Source organism: Aythya ferina (genome assembly GCF_964211825.1).
Source record: "Aythya ferina genome assembly, chromosome: 17".
Classification (NCBI taxonomy): domain Eukaryota; kingdom Metazoa; phylum Chordata; class Aves; order Anseriformes; family Anatidae; genus Aythya; species Aythya ferina.
Window position 1 is genome coordinate 1,009,036 of NC_140316.1, and position 23,609 is coordinate 1,032,644.

General features: G+C 39.4%; 1 protein-coding gene across 4 annotated transcripts in view; it reads left to right on the forward strand.

The window, feature by feature from the left end:
• Positions 1-23,609, forward strand: part of TMEM132B (transmembrane protein 132B) — a 254,751-nt gene that overhangs the window by 194,356 nt on the left and 36,786 nt on the right. For all 4 annotated transcript variants that reach the window (XM_084491622.1, XM_084491623.1, XM_084491624.1 and 1 more), the window contains one exon: positions 15,906-16,049. In XM_084491622.1, coding sequence (XP_084347748.1) covers positions 15,906-16,049 — 144 coding nt within the window. The remainder of the gene's footprint in view (positions 1-15,905; positions 16,050-23,609) is intronic.

Sequence of the window (23,609 nt, forward strand, 5' to 3'; positions counted from 1 at the left end):
AGAAATGACTAGGGCTGGCAAAACTACAGCTCTGAATATTTATAGAGAGGAGGAGCATCATGGTTAGGTGTATGAAAAAGAGGTCTATGTTGCCGCTATGAAACACACATATTCTGTTGATGTTAATGGAATTATTACGTCTTCTCTAGGTATTAAATCACTGACAGCTGTTTCTATATCAGCCTGAAACTGCACTGAAGTCAGCAGGAGTAACACCCTGCTTCTGAATAATTTCACACTGTTAAGCTTGGAGGTAAAACAAATTTATGTCCCTCCTTACCAGGTGTAAGTGAAATTTGAATAAGAACCTTTGCCTGAGTTTGCCTTGCCATTTAACTTGGTATTATTGCAAATACCACTGACATACATGTATGCTTTAAAATTAGTTTTAATTTGGAAATGGCACTTGACCCCTAAGGATAGCCCACATTTGTGTGTGCCACCATTCTGTTGTGATTAACAGGATATTTAGATAGGCCAGAGCCAATTCTGGTCCTAAGTCTGATGTACTCTGGAAACCTGCAAAACACTGACATTGAGAGTGGAAATGACGAGTACAAAAATGCCCGGCAATAAAGGCAATCAGCAGGCCTTTTTGTTACGCAAAGGAAAAAATCAGATAGATAGAAACAGCAATAAAACAACAATGATTCAAAGTGCTTTCTTTCAAAACATCCCTTGCAATTTCCAGCTGCCTCCCCTCTGTGTCACATCTCACTTCTCAGACAAACACCAGAATCTGTTAGTCTTACTTTGCTGCTGACATTTTTACTTGTTACTCAGTGTCTGTATCTGACCCCCAGCTCTTAAAAGCCCAGCAATTAAGCAAATTCCAAAGAGGATTACAATTGAGAATCAGAGGGTATAAATGTAATTTATCACGGAGTGCTGAGCATGACAAATCATTTTTGTGCCTGGGCCTTGCTTTTTGGAAATGAGTCTGATTTAGAACCACAAACAGCCCCAGCCGTGTCTCAGGGCACGTGTCAGGTGCAGCCGTAAAGCCTCTGCGGATCAGTGCTTGCAGGGTTGGAAACCCTCCCATAGCGCCTGCTTGCCACCAGTTTTGGCAGCTTTTTTCCTTTATGGGGAAATACACTGAGACATCCGTGTGCAAACCAAGCTCCCAGCTTACTTCTGTTCGGAAGAGCTTACCCAAAAGCACTGTGTTGTAGAAGGAAAACACAGGAATACTGTGAGGTGAGCTCAGGATTCGTGGCTTCTAGGGACAGAAGAGACAGGAGATCTTGATGCAAAAAGTGGTCCAAGTGTACAGTGATGGGGCAAATTTGTTTCTTGATTGTTTTCCTGATGTGAGTTAGTCTCTGATGTGAGTTAGTCTCTGCAAAGTTTGGCTTAGGCTTTCACTGCTACTGAAGCTGGCTAATGTTTCATTGATAAATGAAATCTCTTGCATCAGAAAAGAGTATTAGCATGCATGTGTGTGTTTGCGTGTGTCTGTGTATTGTGTTGTCTTGGGAACAAGGGGAGAAAGCATCACAAACCAGAGCATGCTTTCCATTTAAAGAACATTTGTGCTATTATAAAACTACATACAAAAATAATCAAATTCATTCATCCATTCCACAAGCATCTTGCTACAGACAGCAGTGTGCAGCGTGAGCATGCAGATCCCGTGCAAAGATGACAGGAAGCCACTTGACTTTGTTACCGAGCTTCTTGTTGAATAAAGGAGTTGACAGTGGTAAAGTTGCTAATAATGTGAAAAAAAAAAAGGTATGAACTTTTTTCAGAAGGTTTGGCAATGCCACATGTGTACATTAAAATTACTAAGATATGAAATAGGTCTGAAGTATTCACGCTGCAAAACAAAGCGGACAAGTTTACCTTACATATAAGAACAGCTGCTTCAGCATATTGGCCTCAAAGACTCAGTATGTTGAAACAGCTGTCCAAGTGTTTTGCAGGTTAATCTTCTCAGTTAATCACCGTGTCCTTTTTTTTTCTTTCTGATTTATAGTAATGTTTCTACATTCCTTGTGGCCATGTGGACAAAATAGTAAATAGAAAGTTTTAGTCATTGTTGAAATGCGTGTCAGAAAACCTGTGTGAGGAGAAAAGCTGTCTTCAGACTGACACCGAGTCTTGGAGAAACTTTGTCAGCTCATGAGCTGGGCTCAGCAGTCAAATTATGGTGGTTTCTGAAACATAAATTTCAGGGGAGAACATGATTAACCAGAGTCGCTAGCAAGATTGGTCTGTGAGACAGGAGAAGTCTGGACTTTTGCATTAAGTTCTGTGAAAGAAATGAAAAAGGGCATTCTCTGTTAGCTGGTGTTCCCAAGTCAACAGGAAGCTTTCACGTCAAGGAACCCACAAGCCACAGTTGCCAGTGGTCTGACCAAAGCTCATTGGGCTGCAGCCTGGAAGAGCACAACAGCTCCATGATTTGGGTCTCTGGTAAATAGCTGAAGGCTGCCGGGGTGGCAACTGCATGGCAGACTGAGTTGTCTTGTTCTTCTGCACTCAGATATGTGGTGCTGCAGAGCAGCACAATGCTGTCCTCATTGTCTGTGCAAGTCCTCCTTGGAGTGTCTGAAAGCATGCATCTGCCCCTTCTGCAGTGCTGCAGAGGCAAAACAAGAGATGTCATACTGATTCAGGAAGAACGGCCGAAAACACAACAGACACTAATATGGTCAGATCATGCTGCCCTTTATTACCTGAATAGCCTAACTTTTATAGTAAACTTAAGAGGGGCGGATAGTGTCTCACACAAGATTATTGGTCAAAAGCACTCAGACAAACAACTTCACGAAAACAACCCCACCTGCAAGAAAACAACCCCCTTGTGATTAGCAGTCACGTAGATCCCGTCCTTGAAGCCAACTGCTGGCAACAATATTTTTTTAAATTCCTCAATTGGGCGATGTGGAAACTTCTCATAGTCGTCCTGGTAGCTTGGTTTGCTCAGCTGCAGCAAGCAATGGGATCTTCACTGTTTCAAAAATCCCTCAACATCATACAATGAACATGGGTGTGGTGGTTGCAGTTGTCAAAAATAGTCTTCAGTGAGCCTCTGCTCTGTAGAGAGGTGTGTTCTCAGGCATGTTGCTCTCTACACATACAACACACGAAAAAGCTGCTGCTGCCACCTCATCTGACTTCATTTACCAACAGTTCATGAATGAAGTCCTAGAACCTAGCACATTTTCTACATATTAATTACCATCAAGTTTCAGACAGCCACTCTCAGAAAAATCTGCTCGCAATCCATTTGACCAGAAATAGATAAAACCTAAACATCATTTCCAACCTTTATAAATATCACTGCACATGCACAAATAGCAAAATTTTTATATATCATATCCCAGTCCATCTGGGAAAAAAAGATGTCAATGTTTTTTAATCAATTCAGGGTTTCTGGCTTTGTTTTCACAAGAGACCATGCAGTATAAGAGGTATTATAAAAGTTGGTGAAATATAAGCTACAATAGCCATGCAGAGTTATGCTTAATGGGTTCTAAAGCCTTTTCCTCTGCACTAATTTTCCCCTGATTTTAGCTTTATTCCCCTCTGGAATGAATAGCAATGCATGCTGGAATATGGATTTACAGATTCAAATGCTATTTATGAGATTCTTGGCCAACAAAAGAGAAAAGAAGTTACACGAGTGCTGCAGAGGGAAGCTGCTGCAAGCCGTGCCTGCCTGCACACAGGGCTGTCAGGGGCTGCTTTGTGAAGTGCTTCTGCTTAATGTGGCCAGGGCTGACCACATCAGGCTGTTGATTTTCCTCAGCCCCATCGCTGACCTGGCCAGCTAGCTCACACCTCATCTTCTCTTCCCCTGTCTTGACTTGTCATTAGGAAGAAATAAGGTTGCAATTTTATTCCAGCTTGCTCTCTCTGATAGATTTTGGTAGCTTGCATTGAGTATATGTACCAGAGTTCATTTACAGCATTATTGAGAGAAAAGTCCAAAACTAAATCAACAACTTGCACAATTGTCTTTAATAACAAAGAATAAGAAAAATAGTATTAAAATGATAGGCATTGCTTCATTTAAGAAAGTATAGCCTTTAGACAGTTCATTAAATTTAATGTCGTTTAACAAAAAAAGAAGAAAAGAAAATGTTTGATGTAGTTGCTGTATTCCTGTGTGTGATCTTAGAAGATGGTTTTGGTTGACAATTTTGTATTATGTTGGCTATGAGAAGAACAAACAGTTGTCATTCAAAACTAGCCTGCAGAGAAACAGGGGAATTTAGAATGAAACTTGCAATCATCTTTTTCTGCATTTTATGGTGAGATGTCTTCTGTCAATAGTTCCTGGGCATTTGGAAAGTGATGAAGTTGCATCATGGCAAAGGAACAAAGACGTATTGAAACATTTTTTGTTTCAGGATCCAATTAATCCATTTTCAGATCATTCCTCTTGACTAGAAAATTTGAAATTTCACTAGTATAAATCAGATACTTCACTCACAATGTTCTCAGTACTTTTTATCTGTCCGGACTTTCTTTTTCCCAGTAGACATAGGTTCAGCTTTTGTAGGTGAATACTCTCACCAAGGTTTTGCAAGTAGATGTAAGAAGTTAGTGCTCTTTGAATGATGATTTATTATTCAATTTATCTGAGACTCTACCTTCTTAGAAGAACATGTTGAAAGCATAGAAAAGTGTAGTGCAGGTAGCCAGAGAATAGTTGCACAGGCAGGACTCAAATGGGGCTTAAGGACTACTGCAAAGTGAAAAAAAAACATGGAATGTTCTTTCATCCTGTATGTCACCAGTGGGAAGTACTGGCCCACATCTGTGCCATGGAAGCCCATTTCAACGACTGAGGAGGTTAGAGGCCATCAGGGAGGGAGAACAATGCTGAATACATCAAGGTGTAAGAAATGGAAGAGAAAGCCAAAAAAAAAAAAAAAAAAAAAAAAAGGAAGGTGAGGAGATCTCGCTCTTTTTGATGTGGTAATTATATAGGGGTGCTTTCAAGTGAAAGCACTTTTGAGCTGGAATTCTGTGTTACATTTTTGAAGGTCTTTAGATGCAACACTTTCTCCTCTTTTGTCACTCCTTCACTAAAATGCTGTGTCAAAATGCCGGAGAACCGTATCTTTTCTTAAGCTCTGTTTTCTGTAAAAAGCATATTATTTTGTATTTGTCCATTTAGCAGGAGCAATGACGATACGGCAAAAAGACCCCATCAGCTTCAGTACAAGAAAGAATATGGCATTAGACCTGGCCTTAGACCTGGCCTTCTTCCCACCTTAAAACTGTAAACAATTTGAAATTCATACTGTGAAAGAAAAAATAAATGTACTATCAATTGGGAAAGCTGCCTATTTTTAGAGGGAGGGAAAAGAATGAATGGTTAACACAGCCAGTTTTAAGGAAGATGAATTTCCTTAATGGAAGCAAATAGCAACTATAAATAACTATTCATTCCATTTGAACAGTCCAGTAGTGGTGATTTCTCTTTGCCAGTGAGCTGGGCTCTGTAGTCATTTGCATCGCATGTTAAGTAAAATGGCAGCAAATGGGAGACATTTTCCTCCTCCAAGGTAGTTCTTGTAGATGAGCTCTTTAACATGAAATGGGTAATTCTCTTTTTACTCACTTCCTGTACCTAGTTTGTCTTTCTGGAAGATCAGTATTTTTCCCATTACTTATAATGTAACAGATTCTAAAGAAATAATTGTAAAGTTTGAATTGAATAATTTATTAATGACTTTTAAAGGCTAGTTATTAAGATAATGCTTTAGAAGCAAAATATAAGGTCTTTTTTTCATTTTCCTTCTGTCCTTTAGTGCTTTTTGCTGAGACAGAAAACCAAGTCAGCCACTACTTTTTATAGTTTACAAACATTTTAAAACTAAATGGTTTGAAGCGACTTCGGAGTCTCTGCTTGGACTGAATTTGGGGTTGAGGGGTAAGGACAAGAAACCATTGTTAAAGTTCTTTATTGAAGAGACATGCTGTGATTTTGATATGTACTTGCTTCACAAGTGGAAGACCTTTGTCTGTTTACAGAATGCTTCTATCAAAAACTAATAATACTGTCACTTTCTATTTCTGTTCCCGAGAATCATTAATGTCATCCCCCTTGTCTACTTGTTGCCTTGGCCCATCACAAACCACCTGTGAGACGGCATCAGGAGCCCTCTTTAAGTGGAACATTTTGTAACAGTTTCATATTAAGAGGTATTCTGTGATTTCCTCTCCAGTGCATGCAGTTGTCTATGGCATTAGAGTATATGCTAGTATGCCATTATCATTTTCTGCTTAAGAAAGGTGACAAGTAATAGTCTTTCTTTCCTTGCATCTGTTATTCGTCACTTTATTTGTAGTCCTCCATATTTCTTAACAATCACTGACATTTGTTTTGCTGCATAACTGAATTTCAGTTAACTAACCAATAAATTAACTGAGATGTTGCATGCTCAGCATTTACTTGTTATGCAAAAAGGCCATTTGGTAGGAAAGATGAGGGAATTGGTATTTAAACTGTACAGAACCAACAGCCTGAAGACAGCAAGTTTGAGGAACCTTGCAGGAAAGGCATGGATGTAGGACACTGGAAATAGGGATTCAGTTTCTTGTGTCTCTGGCCTGGTGGGATTTCTTCTGCCTAAGTATTTTGTCTGTGAAATCAAGGTAATTGTCTTATTGTCTTTGAAAGCTGAGAACTGTTTTTAAAGTGTTGAAGAATAAGACACTCTAAAAAGTAAATTAAATTAAACATTCAATGGAAGTTTTAGAATAGATGAAAGAGTGACAGGAAAAGATTAAATATTAAATTATTTAATCCTGATTTCACAGGACGTTTACATTTGTGTAATTTCATGATGTTTCCTATCATTATCGTTTCTTGCACCAGTCTAGCTGAGAGCAGAACCCAGGAAGTCTATTTTTTTTGCTCACAGGTTCTTACAGTGTTCTTCAGTGCAAGGGTCTTTGTCTCTCAAAAGCTGATGGACTCTGGAAAAACACTGATGTTCTGAAAGCAGTGGCTCAGATTTTGAAACATAGGTGGTATTTTCCTAGTCTGCAGCAAATACATGCGCTGCACAAGAGTTCACTGAGAAAATCAATCATGAAAGGAAAAAAATGGGATTTCATTCTGAACTTAAATAAAGAAGAGGTCATTCTTTATAAAAGTTGATCAGAAAAAGAAGTAATCAGACATAGGGGCAGGACAGAACAAGACAGCACTTCTGAATAGGTACAAGGTTTCTGAACAGGTACAACAGATTGAAAAATTAAAACTGAGAGCAAAACTCAAGCCATGAAAGAGCAGAGGAAGGAAGAAATACCTCCAGAAATCCTTAGAACAGTCAGAAGACTCTTAGACACTCAGAATATTCTCATTTGAAAAAAACAAACAAAACAAAAACAAAACAAAACAAAACAAAAAAAAAAAAACAAAATTTTTGATTTCATCTTTTTCTCAAAAGGAAATGTTTTAATAGATGTCTTCTTTACACATGTTGATTTTTTTCAAGAAATTATGTTTTTCTTGTTGAAAAAGTTTCCAGGCCATTCTAAACACAAGCAGGAGGCATCTGCTGTCATTTTCATTTGTTTAAACAAAAAGTAAATGTTGAAGAATTGTAAGACACAAACTCATTCAGTCGGAGTGGCTGTGCAAGGATGAGGAGCATACTTGGAGCATCCCAAAATGAGTAAGTAAAACACTGGAAAGCTCTGAGTTTGCAACGATAGTAAAATCTGGTGCCTGGACTGGGTACAGATATGATCTCTTGCTTTTTATTTTCATTCCATCAAATGCAGCAGTACGCAACTTTATGAAATGAAGTAGATAAAAAGCATGGTTCTATAATCTGGGAAGCCTGTGTCACAGTTAGGAAACATGCAGTGGTGTAAAATTGCTAAGGCTGTCTTAGGAGTAAAGGACCTTACAGAAATGTAGAGATCCTAATTGTTTATAATTTTGAAAACAGAAGGGGATAGAGCTTGTCTCCTCCTATTCTAGATATCAAGTCTAAACTAGACACGAGCCCATTAATGGGTAGTGGAGAGAGAGAAAACTTATGAAGTGTCACTTACGCTCTCCTAAAATATGTGGCTAAGGCAAGAACTGCCAGAGAATGCATCACTCGCTGCAGGCACCTGGGGGGAAGAATAGCATTTCGGAGGGAGAGCAGGCAGTGGGAAACAGTCTGCTTCCAAAGTGCCTGCTGTCTGCAGCACTGTGTGCATATATGTTTCACATCCTGGCAGTAGTTGAATGGAAGCCCATGAAATTGCTTCAACAGGTAAAGTAAGTGGAACAATCTGGTCCTGACAGATAAGACCATCTTCAAGAAAAAACCTCTTCTTTGGATAATGCATGGGTCTTTCCTGTCAGGTCCATGTTCTTTGGTAAATGATATCCTCCTTTTGTGGAACAGTGCATGTGAGCATCCAGCAGATCTCCACTCCATTTTAAACTCCATAATGTACTTCTCAAACACAGTTAATAAGTATATGCATCTACCTCTGTCTAGAAAATACAGTTCATCGTTGAATGTATTTTGTACATTATAAGCCCAGGACTTACTCCAGTATTTGAACTGTGCTGAGGAAGAAGATATAAAATCCAATCTTCCTGAACCCTGTTAGTGAATGTTAGACAGCTGTCTTCTGTCAGGGGATTTTAGAGGACTCTGCAAGATGTCACAGTCACTTTTCGATATATCTTGTTCTGCTCATAAATAGGTATTATTAAGCTATACCAATTGTGTGAGTAGCCTAATGAAGCAAGTCACCATGTCCAAAGCAGAAAGAGAACCCATGCTCCTTCCATGAGACGATGTTCCTGCAGGATGTTGGGAAGTCATGTAGACATGCTGTAATTAATTTATGCATTCTTCTATAGCATTAAACAGCTGTTATTATGGAAGGACATGGATTTCTGCCCAGGTAGCACTCGTGGTAGATGAGCCCACAGATTGCAGCAATAAACTCACGTGATACGCGACCTTATGTTTCAATATCTGTGGTTTTGCACTTGTGAAATTGAAGCCTTTTCGAGCCGGTGAGTTGACAACTCTCCCATTGCACCAGTGGCAAGAAATTTCCTCAGAAAAAACCCTCCTTCCAGTCTCTCCAAAAGAAATTTGAACAAGTGGGGAAGGAACTGGAGAACTGTCTGAAAGAAATTCTTCAAAATGGCTATTTACAATGTTGTTAAATATTCTTAAACCTATAGGGCCAAAGTTTCACAGTGACCAGAAAAAATTATCTTAGACTACTGTCAATACTCAAGTGAATCCAGTAGTTACCTTTCATAAACTAGACAAAACTTGGCCTCCCCAGATTTTTCTGTAGAAAAAGCAATGCCTTTGAAGAATGTTTGGATGAATATCATGGCCATCTGAAAATGATTATTTGTTTTTGGATCTTACAGGGGATTTTGTCATTGCACTTGAGCAGACGGCTCTACCAATTTGGAATCCTCCTGAATTCTGGGGGATGTTATTTGATTTCAAATGGAGACAGTCCGTGATTTTATTAACCCACAGAACATGGTCACACTTTTCTGGAATAAAAAAAAGAAAAAAAACACAACAGCATTAAGTGAACTGTGACATTCTAAATGTGCTTATTTACTATTGAGAAGAACTGGTGCAAGTCTATCAGATGAGTGTTCAAGTATCATACAGATTGTTAAGCACAGTGTGGGTGACTGATAGAGTTTACCATAAGACGTTTAGGCTGACTTTAGGTTCTTTATTTCATGGTATGATAAAAAGTCTGGAAATGCAACCCCCGGAGCTCTTGGTGTCTGTATTCTTTGTGCAAACAACTAAAATCAGATGCGTGATAGCTGCTCCTCAGCTGTAAGAATTTCCCACTCCTTCTACTTCAAGCATGTACTTCAGAGTGATGGTGTCATGACGTTTAACACAGCAGGTTTGGAGAATGAACTCTGCTGGGGCATAATGGGCTGAAGTGAAACAGCATGAGCTCAGCCTCATGAAAGGTCTTTTGCTCATGCAGAAGGCACTGTACTTAGCTGAGACAGTAGAGACTGCCTGACAGGTTGCAATTACTTCTGCCAAATGCACCAGGCTGCATTCTGAACCTTTGCTTAATGGGGGCAGATCTGTTCTGAGTTATAAAAAAAAAAATAAAAAATAAAACTGCCTCAGGTCATAAATATGATCGCGTCTGTGCTTCTAATCAGGTTTCACCTTCAGCAGCAGGTTTTGCTTATTCATCCTAGATAAACCTCAAAATGAGCTGAATTTCCTTCATAAAAAAACATGGGAAGGGCCTAAATCTCAGCTTTAGTTTCCACAAACTCCAAGACAGAATTACCACTCTGTCTGATCATTTTTGCCAGGTACACCCAACTAAGATAAGAGCTTCCTTCAACATATCTGTGGCAAAAGGACAAGTTATGAAATAAGATTCCACTTTGCAGTCTCTGTATCATGCTTTTTTTTGTGCTGTAGCAAATTGTTTTTGCAGCACACACTGTAATATGCATCTAGAATAATATTTAGTTAGGCCAACAGTTGCTGCTTACATTGTTCTGTAACAACCGGTGATTAAGAACCTCTCTGTATGGTTCAATCTCCATTAATTAATTTCCTCTGCAGAATATATACACCTGCCTATTCTTCCTCGGAAATCCCAATATGATGTAAAGCTATTTTGCAGCTAAACAAAGGATGTAAAGGATGACTTTTAACTTTGACAGCAGTATTTGTGATTTACCATCTGTTATAGCTGATCACTCCTAATAGCAGTATGCTGGATAAGAAGCCGAAATAAGGAAACAGCGGGAGACAGAGGAAGGTTGGAGGGGAGTGGGAATGATCTAGCAACCCGTGTGCTGACAAGCAGGAGGTCCTGTGCATGGTTACACTTTGGGCCTCACTCTGACATCTGAAAACATGGCAAAGAGTTGATCCCGCAAGTCGCTGCACTGAAAAGATGTTTGCAGGACAAGGAATTAACCGTTGTTCAGCCCTTTAATAGGCCCTGTGACTGCTTTTTCACTTGCACAGCCTGTCCTGAGTGGAGGCAAGTGGCAGGCTGTCAGGATTGCAGGGTCAGCCCGTATCCACTGGGCAGCTCACTGTGCTGCCACCAGCATTGTGCTGGGCTCTGCCTCCGTGGCATGCCATGGAGCAACTGTATGAACTCAGGGAGGAAAAAGGGTAAAGAATAATGTGAACTCTTTGCAAGATTGTTTGTATTTTCTACCATGTTTTATGTCTTTAATAAACACAATCTCAGTTGTTTGTTCTCTCCACTGGTTGACAAAATGGCAAATCTTACCTGATATAATGGTGGAAAATATAAATAGCTTTCTAGCAACAAGGCTTCATTAATATGTATTGGAAACCTAAAACGGTAGTCAGCTATAAGGGGGAAAATGTACAGAATTACTATGGATTATAATAATTTCAGCAAAGCTTCTAATTTATATATTAAGCTTGCTTAATGGACTTACAGTGCATTGCTCTTTGATCTGAAGAAAAAGGTGCTGAATAATTTATCAAATAAAAAAGGAAACAATCCCATAGCCCAGCCCACACATCACATTCTGCCCTATAATTTACATTTTTTAAGAGATGCCATTTCGAGGCAGGAGAACTGGTTCCTAAAGAATCCTTCTAATATTACAAATGTATTTTCATGAGGTACACTCTGGGGAAAAAATACTAATGAGGGAATGCAATTCTGCAGACAAATATTTTAGGTCTATGCCTTCCTCACTAAAGACAGTCATTTCAACTAAATGCCAAAAGGCATTTAATTGTAACATTTGTCAGCGGAATAGGATTGGCTTCAGGTTTCCCTTCTGATTTACAATTGAGTGTTTATTGGGTCTGCTGTACTGTAGTGAGTTTTGTTAACCTCTAAAAAGCCAACATCCAGCCTGTGTATTAATCACAAGGATGATAATCTGTCACAGTAAATTGGGTTGCTCTGGGGTTTTTGTGCTGTGCCAGGAGAGGAAAGGAGAAGGCCAGGGCCTGCTCTGAGGGGCAGGACAGGTTGTGGGGGCGGCTGCAGGCTGTGGGGTGGATAACCCCTGTCAGCTCCTGGCTCCAGGATGGCTCCCTATGAGCTTTGCTGTTTATTTCTGTGCCTCTGTTTTTCAGCTGAGAAAGGGGGGGACCTGTGTCACGTTGGGTGAGCTGCAGGAGTCACAGGCCCAATGAGGATTTAGTTCATCGTGGCAGTGTTTAATGAGTAATTGTTGGGAACGCTGGGTCTGGAGTTCCTCACATGGGTTCGTGCCTACCTATTGTGGTCATTCCTCAGTAATCCCAGCTGCTGGTCACATACACGTGGATCAGCCTTGCTGGTAATCACAGCTTTGTTGTGACTTGACAGGTCTCCCATTCACATTTCCCCCATTTGTCCAAAGCAATGAGTTGTCAAACATTTACTATGGCAGTGTGCAGGGTTTATTCATATTTAAATAAAGCCATTATCCTGGCCTTGAGTTTCAGTAGTTTTCTGCTCTTCCTCTTGAGTATTTCTCTCAGTAGTGCCGTCTAATCAGCTTTAGGTTTTAATTAAACAGCTGTCATTTGCTTCCTAGTTCTGTTGCAACCTGATGATGTATTAAATTTTAATTTAGCCTAGGCTGGATAATAAGTAGATTCCTTCAGACAACAAAGCAATGCTATTAGCAGGTTACAGTTGTTATTAAGAAGAGCTCTGCTGAAGTGCTAATGCATTCAGGTACAGAGAAGGAACTGGAGATAAACACGCACACAATTATTATTCAGGGATAGTGCTTGCAATATGATTGTTTAGCTTCCACCCGAGGTGCTTGAATTCTAGGTTTTGGTCAAGATCTAGCATCATTGTTGGAAGAAATCAGAAAGGATTTCCAGTTTTTCAAATGGGACCTTTCTGTGTCAGCAGTTAGAGGTTTGTGCTGGTGGTCCCCAAGTGTTTTTCCAGATGTTTCAGTGATGCTGAGCCATGCATGTAAATATAAAAGCCTGTGCATATAAATCAGCCTTATTACCCCTCTCAAGATTTCAAACTGTGCTAGTGGTAAACAGCACAGGTATTTCAAATGCAGTAACATTTTTCCTGTAGTAAACCTTAATCATGGAAATACAAAACAAACCTAACAGAATCTCTTGAAGATCCAAAAAATAAATAATAATAAAAAGAAGCCTGCTTATAAATCTAATGGACAGTCAATTAGTTCAGTTCTGCCTTCATATTTCTTCCTCAGAGGAAATATATTTTTTCAGTCTATAAATAACCAGCTCTTAAAAAGGTCTTTACACTGCCTATTATACTTGCGTAACACCTGATCCAAGCATCAGGCCTCTGAAATATTGATTTATGCAGTAGAATTGCTTACCAGTGAAGTGTAGTTTCAGTGATACAGCAGTAGCTAATAGGCAGTGTGGGCATCTGTACGTACGGGGGAGGTGGGAAGAGTCAGGACAGTACTTGTGTCTGAAGCCGGGTGAGCACATTGCAGAGCACCCACAGGCAGAGGGTGGCAAGGTGTCACTTCTAAGACCCTTTCTCTCACACTAAGCTTCACAGAGAGTTTACAGAAGAATGCAAATCTCTTTATAAACTTTGCATTATCCTTCAGAGCATCAAAGTATGTTCTCAGCTTGGTAGCTAAGCAGCACTTAGAGTTAAAGGAGGCTCGAGGTTTTGTTTATCCATTGTCACACAGGAGGGTCAACATGATGGTGGTACAACAAATAACACAAAAAGCAAAGGAGAAATTAGTTCAGGCCTGCTAAGAACCTGATTCCAAGTCCACTGAAGTCAAAAGAAGTCTTTCATATATGACTCAGTACGGTTTTGGATCAGACCATAATTGCATCCAAGTGCCACCTGCCCCTGACACATAGGAGTTTTGTAGCTGTGCTAAGAGAAAGTGGTTCAGAAGTAGAATTAGTCACGTGTTCATTCTTTGTGACCTTGGCAAAAATACTATCCCCCCGAAAAGCGTCTGTTGTTGAAGAATGGCTTAGAAATAGCCTGCTGACAAACTGGATGCATTCTGACACAGAAGCACCATGTCTGCATCACGTATGTGGCATGTTTATATCAAATTGATGGCCTAGGGGTATTTGGAATATTTGTCATTGGTTTGGCAAAATCCAACTACCTCTTCTTGACATGTGGATGAAACACCTTCAGTTTGTCTTACACCTGTCTTACACAACCTCTTTCCACCTGAGGTGTAGCTGGTTGTTTTTACATGGTAGTGGAGTTTCTTAGTTTTGTTCAAATGTTAGCCTTTGTAAAGGTTTTACAGTTGTTCATTTTTCACTTACTTCTCTGTTTCCCAGCATCCTTCTGTCAGGGATGGCAGCTGGTTATAAATTATCCCATCCAGCAAAGACAAAAACCGGTCACTGGGGTAAAACATCTGGTTTGTGCCTTGCAAAGAACAGGACCAAGATGTATTAATTTCATGCGGCATTATTCAGAAAAGCATCTCTGTTCAGGACAACACTAAAATCTACTTAAATCACGCTGAAATCTGTGTCAAGTTGAGCCACATACCTTTAGTGCTGTTCTGAACAGAAATGGACTCAAGTCCATGTTTAAGTGCTTTTCTGGAACATGACTGCCCATAAAGCTCTAGTAAACTCTATCAGTTAGCTGGCACTAGTGTTATTAGCACTTCAACTCATTTAATTCAAGGTGCTTTTGTAGAAGTTTCCGAATATTGATTAATAATACATCTTAGTTGCAAGTGTTTATTGGTCTTCTCCAGCTGTCCTCAGCTTGTGGTCAATGCCCATTATTTTCTATCAATCTAGCTAGCAGACAGAAGCAAATGATAGTGAATATATCTCCCTATGCAAGCTGCCATCAAATTTTTCACTAAAATCCATTTCTTATTCCACCAATTCTAATAATGGAATTTAAAGTTAGATTAGTTGGAAGCAACTTTTTTTTTCTTTTATTTTTTTTTTCCCCTAGCTGGCAAGCAATTAGTTTCACAGAAGTTGAAAAATGAAAAGCAGAGGGATTTAAAGCAGTATTTCCTCTCACAAGTTTTTCTAGAAGGCTGAGCTGAATCTTTTCTGAAGCACAGATCATTCCTTGTTCTGCGTGTGTATGAAATGTTGGACCTGCAGTAAGGACTGCTTAAGCGGAGCCAAATTCCTCTGTAGGCCTTTGGAGGCTGTTCCCCTCCAGTCTGCAGATCTAGTTTGCTTATGCAAGGCAAGGACCGCTGTAGCAGCTCACTTGGATTAATTAATCAAGCAGCAGCCATACTGAGATGCAGAGGAAGGCTGTGTTAATGGAGTCATTAGAGTGCCAGCACTGTGAATTCATCAGGATTAGAGATAAATGTGGTAAAACATCACTAGGTGGGATTTTGGTGGGGAAAGATTAAAAAAAATTGTATATGGCATTGCTTAGTTTGTAATACCCTATCTCATGCACAGTGTTTCTCATTGTGCATTTATGTCCAGAAAAGGGACAACTGGCTCAGCTGAGAACTCTTTCAGCTGAAACAAAAAGGAAAAAATGCTGTTATTGTAATGCCTGGGAATCACCTCCCAAACCACTGCCATGGTTTGGGACATAAGGGTGCGATGAGGTGCTGCCACTCTGTGGAGATAGTGCTTGAAAAGCACTGTGGTTCTGCCACTCTGCAGGCATGTCTTCACACCTAATTGCGTGACAGATTTCATTTCCACAGCAACCAGACCCATAAATTGGCTCCAATAGAGTAAATCTGTATGTCTGTCAAAACCAGAACTTGGTGGTCCAGACACAACTTCTGGCTTAAGAAATTGTTACACCACTGATTGCAGGGAGCTCACAGGGTATGTCCAAGGAAATGTTGCTCCCCATATCTGTCCCTCTCTGAGGAAGGCTTTTGGTTTTGTGGTCTGAGCCCTGCAGCTTTCTTATAGTTTTTGCTTTTGTAACACTCATCCTTTAATTGTGTGTGCATACAGGACACGGAAGTCCTTAACACAGCCATCCTGACGGGCAAAACAGTGTCCGTTCCAGTCAAGGTCGTTGCTGTGCAGGAGGATGGGTCGGTGGTTGATGTTTCGGAGTCCACTGAGTGCAAATCAGCTGATGAAGATGTCATAAAGGTAAGGCACCTACAAGAGGTGGGCATGAGGAAAATGTGAGTTTTCTCCCTTGTCTTCACCACCAGCACCACCATACTGGGTCCTAGCCTACATTCTGGATTTAACGTGGAATGGTCTTTTTATACAATCATAGCTATTTCTGCAGTGCTAGGTATTTATCTAGTGCTAGGTATAGTAGCAAGGCTGTATATGCTTCTGACTGCGTCACCTACTTTCCACTCAGTAGTCTCTTACAAGTACTGAACTTTACCAAAATCCGGAGGAGCATGACAGAGAATAGAAAATAACAAAGATATTGGAAAAATCTTTAAAACAAAAGCTGTGAACTGTTAATTTTTTATTTATTTTTTTAAATATAATGTGTTCAGCTGGTTCTCATTCCACAGCATTGAGATGAAAACAGCTTTAATTTAACTTTATCAAGACATTGACTGTATGACTTCTGACACATTGCATGGCTTTCAGCTTTTAGCTCATTATTATTTTTAGGCATAAAAGAGGTACTTTTGAACATGTTTAGTAGATTTATTTGATTTATTATCTGGCTTGAGGCTGTTTTTTGTTGTTTTAAATGAACAATGGAAGTGAGTACAATGGCTTCTATATAGGGTTGTTTTCTTGTATTCTCTATTAATTTATTTCAGAAAGATGATTTGTCTCAATTCTAGGAAAATACAGAATATTATATAAAAATGCTGTAAAAATAGGATAGTATACTCATCCTTTTTTTTGCATATAGTAATCCCATAACCTGTAGATCTTATTATAAACTCTCTCTGGAGCTCTGAAAAAAGAAGTTCCTCATATGTCTGCTAATTCTATCATGTCTGGTTGTATCCCAGGCCTGACCCAGTCCCTTTTACACTTTTAAAAAGTCTCTTCAGATTGCATTTCAAACCCACATCCTATACCTGTGTATTTTCAACCTATCAATGTAACCTCTTTCTAGATAAGACTGCAGAGGTCCTAACAGATAGCTTGTACTTTGTCAGATAATTTTTTGTGTTCTGTGTCTGGCTAAAGAAATGCACAAAGCAAAGCTGTCATTTATTTTGAAGACCATATGCTGGAATGAAAAATTCACTTTCTTACTTTTGACAACTCTGAATGAGCTTATTATGGATATTATATACTCTAAAACAAACATCTCATTGCATTTTATTTCCAACAACAAAGAAATTCCTTTGCAGTTAAAGTGCTTACAGAACAACTGTACATTTCATAGAGATACCCTGTTTCTGAGACTCTCAGTTGAGAGATGACATCCACTTGATCCTAAGTAGCTATAGGAAAGACATGATAGGTTTGGGAAAAAGTCTTGGTCAGACAACTTCTGCTTGTTTCCAAGTTTTTTCATGAACGTTTTTATCTCTGTTTATCATGAAGGCAAATTATTCATAAATAAGATTCAAGTTATTGAGAAAAGGCATGTGTGCAATTGAATCCTCAGGGACAGAGTTATGCTTAGCACTTCTCAGACCTCAAAACATTTTGCAAAGTAAATCAGTGTAATAATCCCTTTTCATGAAAGTGACTGTTCCAATGTTTGCCCTTGGCCAGTGATGGAAGAGGTTTCTTGAATCTCTAGCCTGAGCTCCAGCTTCTCTACTTATGTTATATATTAGATGGGGAAAGAAAAATCACATTTTGTTTTTCTGGTAAGCAAATTTCCTTGAAAGCCCTTACCAGAAAGGACATGAAAAAGGACATGAATGAATATCTTTGTTTATGACTAATGTAATTGTCATAAAAGCAGTTCCTTTTGATAAATCTTGCCTTTTTTTTTTTTTTTTTTTTTTTTTTTTGCTATTTACTGTACAGCTCTTTGTATCTGATTAGTGGCTATTCTTTATCAGTTTACAATGAAGTGCTCGTATTATAAACTCAAGCACCAAGTTATATATCATCAATATATTATTGCTCAGACTGTCTTTTCTTCGTACCTCAAACTTTTTTGAAGTACGAAGAAAACCAGATACTGATCTAAAAGATAGTGTATGTGGACTTTTGTTTCTATTAATTGAATTTCTGGTATTTCTAGGACTTGCTGTAGTTAGAGAATGCTAGACTGAACCAGATACAAAAAGGTCAGGAAAAGGACTCCCCTTCCTCTTCCACTAATAAAATTAGTATCTGCACATGTTAGGGAGATGTTGCATTTCAAAACACTGCTTGTTTAAAGTCCATTTAGTTCAATCAGCAGTTGTCCATATGGATGTCCTGTCAAAGCTGGGTATGAAGTTGTTATGGTTCCTGAATTTAAGAGGTCCACTGAAGCTTGCAGCTAAATAAAACTTGACATGACCTCTCTGAGCAGAGACAAGATTACGAGTTGCATTTGTGGATTTATGCACTTCAGGAAAGCAAAGCTCTTGCCCTCTGACCATCTTTATTTCTTGATTTTTTCAAAATGGGTTGTATTTCCAGGTGGAAGTAGACCTGTTCCAAAGCACCTTCAAGTTGATAAGGGTCCTCCCACTTTCAATGATTTGGGGAGAGCATACCAAAACACTGGGCAAAATTCTGCACAGGTTTAACAAGATTTGCACTGTATTTTCCCCCACCCCTCTCACCTGGTATCCAAGGCTATTGGTTTAACGTATGAAAATAAGAGGTCTGAGTGATACAAAGGGTCTCAAAATGGGAGTAATGTTATTTTTGTGAAAAATACAACGCTGTTATAATGGATTTTAGTCACAAATTACTGAGAGGTACTCTCAGACTGAATGCTATTCAGGCATAATTTTTAACTGGAAATACATGTATTGGTTGCAAGATTGAATCTATAACAATTAATTAGCCGAGTTAAAATTTAGTACAAGGTTTGTGTGCCTGTATTTTTTCATAAAAATACATATTTCCTTTACAAGCCCCTTTGGTAAACTCAATATTGACTTTGCTTCCAGATTTGCGTTGCCTTTTCTGTATATATACTGCTAAACCCTCTAATAAGGGTTGTCAGACATTTTGGATGTAATTGCCTTATCTTGAGCTTCTTTTCACTGTTAATTCTGCCTATATTGTTTCTTTTGTAATTGGAGAGATATTCATATTCTTTTGGGCAGAATAGACTGTTGCATTCCTAACCTTTTATTTCTGTTTAATAGCTAATGATTTAATAGACAATTAATGAAACAGTTCTTTGATCACTGCTCTAACACCATTATTTTCAATTAAGACACAACGAACTGAATCTAGCTTAAATAGAAACAGACTTTGGCCCAGGCTATTATGTATTTATACAAAATGTGCTTATCTGGGCAGCTACCTAGATATCAAATTGATAAAAATACTACTCAGAGATGGTCAAACAGATAGATGATAAGTGATTTATTAGTAGACAAAAGATGTGAATCCCTGCTGTCCAAAGACATATATCTCCTCCGCATAACACTTTAATAGCTTCCCAGAAAGAGACTATTTCAGTCCTTATTTTTCAAAGCCTACATAATTAGTGGTAAATATAGTGAAATACACCCATTACGTCTTGACCTTGCATTTTCCAACCTTAGTGTGACTAGATCCTCAGCGGAGTTGCCCAGATCAACTTGTTCATTGGACTGCCATCCCTGGTCCCTGGTCCCTACAGTTGCTGCTCCCTACAGTTTGACACAGGTCATAATAGTACCAACCATTTTACTTTGAAATGGCTTTAAAAATGTAAAAAAACATTAAAAAAAATTAGATGGAAATATTGCTCTGAGTCAGTGAAACTGATGTTTATTCCGTCATTGAAAAGGGATATTTAATGTTTTTGGCATTTGAAAGCAAAGATTGCCTTTATGATTAAGGCATGGAAATGCTTCTCAGCATTAATTTCCATATCTTTTGCTGATTTCCTGTGTGACTGTGGGAAGTCAGTCATTCCTTTTGGAATCTTGCTTCCTTATCTGCAAACAAGGCTGAGAAAAAATCTTTTGCCAGCCTCAGCTTGCCTTATGTAATTTTTCAAGCTACTGTTGACAAAATCCTTATCTCCACAAGTCCCATTAACTTCAGTGGTCTTCTGCCTTGGACCCACTTGAAGGACTTCTCCTAAGGAGTCCTGCTTTTCCAGCAAACCTGAGCTAAATAGGGAGGTGAAGCTGAAAAAAAAAAGAAGTGATGGTAACTTGATAAATTTATGCACAAGTTACTTGGCTACTCTGGTGATGGGTAAAACACTGAGATAAAGGAGCTCTAGCATGGTAGGATGTGCCTTTTCTATATGTGTGCTGAACCATGGGGCCTCAGCCTTCACAGGTGGGGAAGAAAAGGATTAAAGCAGTTGTATCATGGCAGAGGCGTTCTTTGCCCATCTGTCTTATAAGCACGACTGACGTTTTGCTGGCCTGTTAAAGTGGGTTTTGCTTGTTCTCCATCATCCTTTAGGCCATAGTTAGAGGGAAGTCAAATTAGACCAATGGCAGTGGTGGAGTCATGATGGTTGTATTGCAGAGGAAAGTCTAACCTGAAGAGCTCTGGCACTGTCAATCTTTACAGGTTCTTAGATGCTCCAAGTAAGGTTCATGCATTACTTTGTCCTTGCTATGGAATTGTCTTTAAAAGCCTGAACTGTAGTAATTTCACATGAAGAAAATTTCTGAAAACATTTTAGCTACGTGGTAGTCACAAATATCACCCACAAAGCAGCAACAAGAGAGAAAATTATAATGAGGACAGCTTCTTATTCCAAATGTTTATCTCAGTAGTGTACAAATGAAAGAGAGACAGCTGCCCAATTAATTCATTCTTAGATTAGTCATATTTTCATGTTCTTTGCAAGTTACGCAGAAATTGATTGGTGGTATAAATTAATGTCTGCAGTAATTCAAATGGCTTCCATGGAGTTACACCACGGGCTAATTTAGCCTAATTTTTTTGTAACAGAAAAGGCCCTCAATTGAACAGAAGGGAGCCAGAGGGCCTCATCTTCCTCATTTCTGCCCACATGTAAAGTGCAATGGAAACAGGCTGAATGTGCCCAGGCAGAGGTATACATTAAAAACAATGGTGCTTCAGTAATATACCATGAACTCCTCTGTGCAAGAATGCACTTTTCTTGTCAGCTTGCTAGAGGAAAGCGCTTTAGTGAATGTCCTGGTTTCAGTTAGAACAGAATTAATTTTCTTCCTAGTAGCTGGTGGAATGCTGTGTTTTGGCTTAGGATGAGAAGAGTGCTGATAACACCCCGATGTTTTAATTGTTGCAGAGCAGTGCTTATACCAAGCCAAGGACATCTCAGCCTTTTGCTCTGTCCTGCCAACAGGCAGGCTGGGGGTGCAGTAAGAGCTGGGAGGGGACAGACCCAGGACAGGTGACCCAAACTAGCCAAAGGGGTATTCCATACCATCTGACGTCATGCTAAACAATATATAGGGGTGGCTAGCCAGGGGGAGGGGGCCGGACTGCTCGGGGTTAGGCTGGGCATCGGTCAGCGGGTGGTGAGCAATTGCATTGTGCATCACTTGTTTGTACATATTATTATTACTTTCCTATTATCACCATTGTAACATTATTGTTATTATTGTTATTATTATTTTGTTATTATTATTTTCCTGTCTTATTAAACTGTCTTTATCTCAACTCACGGGCTTCACTTTCCATTTCTCTCCCCCGTCCCAGAGAGGGAGGGGGGAGGGTGAGCGAACGGCTGCGTGGTGTTTAGCTGCCAGCCGGGTTAAACCACGACAGTGAATTATATTTCACCTTTTCATAATTTCCTGTCTAATTATAATGAAAGTCTAATTCAAACCATTCCTACCCCCTACTTTTCTAATACAAACCTTACCTTGAACTCTCCAAAATTGATGTTAAAACAATAGAAGACCTAATTTTCATAGCAGCAACCAGCTAGGTTTTATCTAAGATGCTGTAAAAATGGTGTAGGAAAGGCAGGAAAGGTAATAATAGCTGAACCAGATTAAATCTGCAGAAGGTTCTTCCCTCTTACAAAGGCAGACGAGTAACTGAGGACCTTATTCAACAGCTGTGGGCACATTGATCTCTAATGCCAGCACAGTAGCTGCTACAAGGGACTCCAAAACAAACAAGCAAACAAACAAAGATAGGGAGGGATACTGCAGTTCTGTAATTCAGACGATACTGAATTCTGGGAACACTTCCCTGCTGCAAACCCACAGCATGTTCTTAGGACAATTCAGAGCAAGAAGCACATGCTTGTGGCTGTTTATGCAATGGTTTATGCAGGAGATCTGAAAACAAAAGCAGTGCTTGTCATTTGCAAGTTCTGCAGCTGCTTCACCATTAAAGTATGTGATTGAGAATGAAATGTACATGAAGTAGAGCTAATCTTATTTCTCCATCCATCATATTTTTGAGTGCTTATCACTTCATTACCTTAGAGCTTGATTTTGTGGACATTTGCTCAGAAATAAGCTTACTCCAGGAGTTCAAACTCTTTCTAGGAGCAGTGAAAATACTCTCTACTCGTTTATATGATGGATTTACTTTGATGTCAGTTGGTTTATTACACAATTCATTTTGAGCTAGATCTTACTTTTTAAGTGATTTTTTTCCTCAGTGCTTCTGAGTGGTTCAAGATTGACAGCCCTGGAGGCTTAACCACTCTGTCTCACCCCAGGATAGGGGACAGGTCGGGGCTGCAACAGGCAGCTGTTCAGATAGAAAGCTTTTGAAGTGCAAATCTTTAATTTGGTGAGTCCATTTCCTTGTCCAACCAGTCCTTTTAATCTCACCTGATTAGTGCCAGTGAATCAGTATCACCAGCTCCATGAAATCAGCTGGTAACAACCTCAAGTCACTGTCAGCTTCATTTCCATCCATCTTTGAGAGGTGGGAGGTGATGGACTCTGCAGTCTATTACAAATCCTCTGAAATAATGACTCCCCCTGATGCTTGGCACAGGGAAGATGCTTACGGCAGCAAAGTGTTCCTCAGCTGAACAGAAGGATTATTGAGGAGGATCCTGCCTGAGACCCAGGAGTCCTGGTTTACCTCTCTGCTGTGCTCCAGACCTCCTCTGTGAAGTTGCTGGCCTGTCTCAGTTGTGCCAGAGGGATGATGAGAATACATCTGTCTCAGTAGGATTCATCTTGTCTTTGATACCTGCAGACAGGTATACGTAAGTTAGAGCAATAATTAGAGATCACTGAGTTGCTTGAAATGCATTAAACTTGTAATTAGATCTTCTGGTTTCTAGCTTTTTGGCCAGAAAACACCCCCTTTGCCCCCATACAAAGTTCATCTTTATTAGTCATAAAAGAGAGGCAGGAGAGTATGGCAGATCTCTCTGCAATATGTTGACTGTTGAGTTAAGGATTTTGCTTTTTGTTGAAATATTAGAGGTTCTGACATTCAGGTCACCAGATTCTGCTAATTAGTTTCATAGCCAGACAAAGCATGATCAGAAAAGAGTAGCATAGCCACTTACTGCATATTAAGGATTTGTCTCAAAAAAACCACCCTTGTTACACAGCAACAGGTTGAAATCTATAGTGTTTTGTGAATGTGCTAAGCTAAAACTTCGCATTTAGAATCATATTTGCACACAAAACAGTTGCATGTATAGCAATAAGGATGCCAGTGAGGCAATCTCAC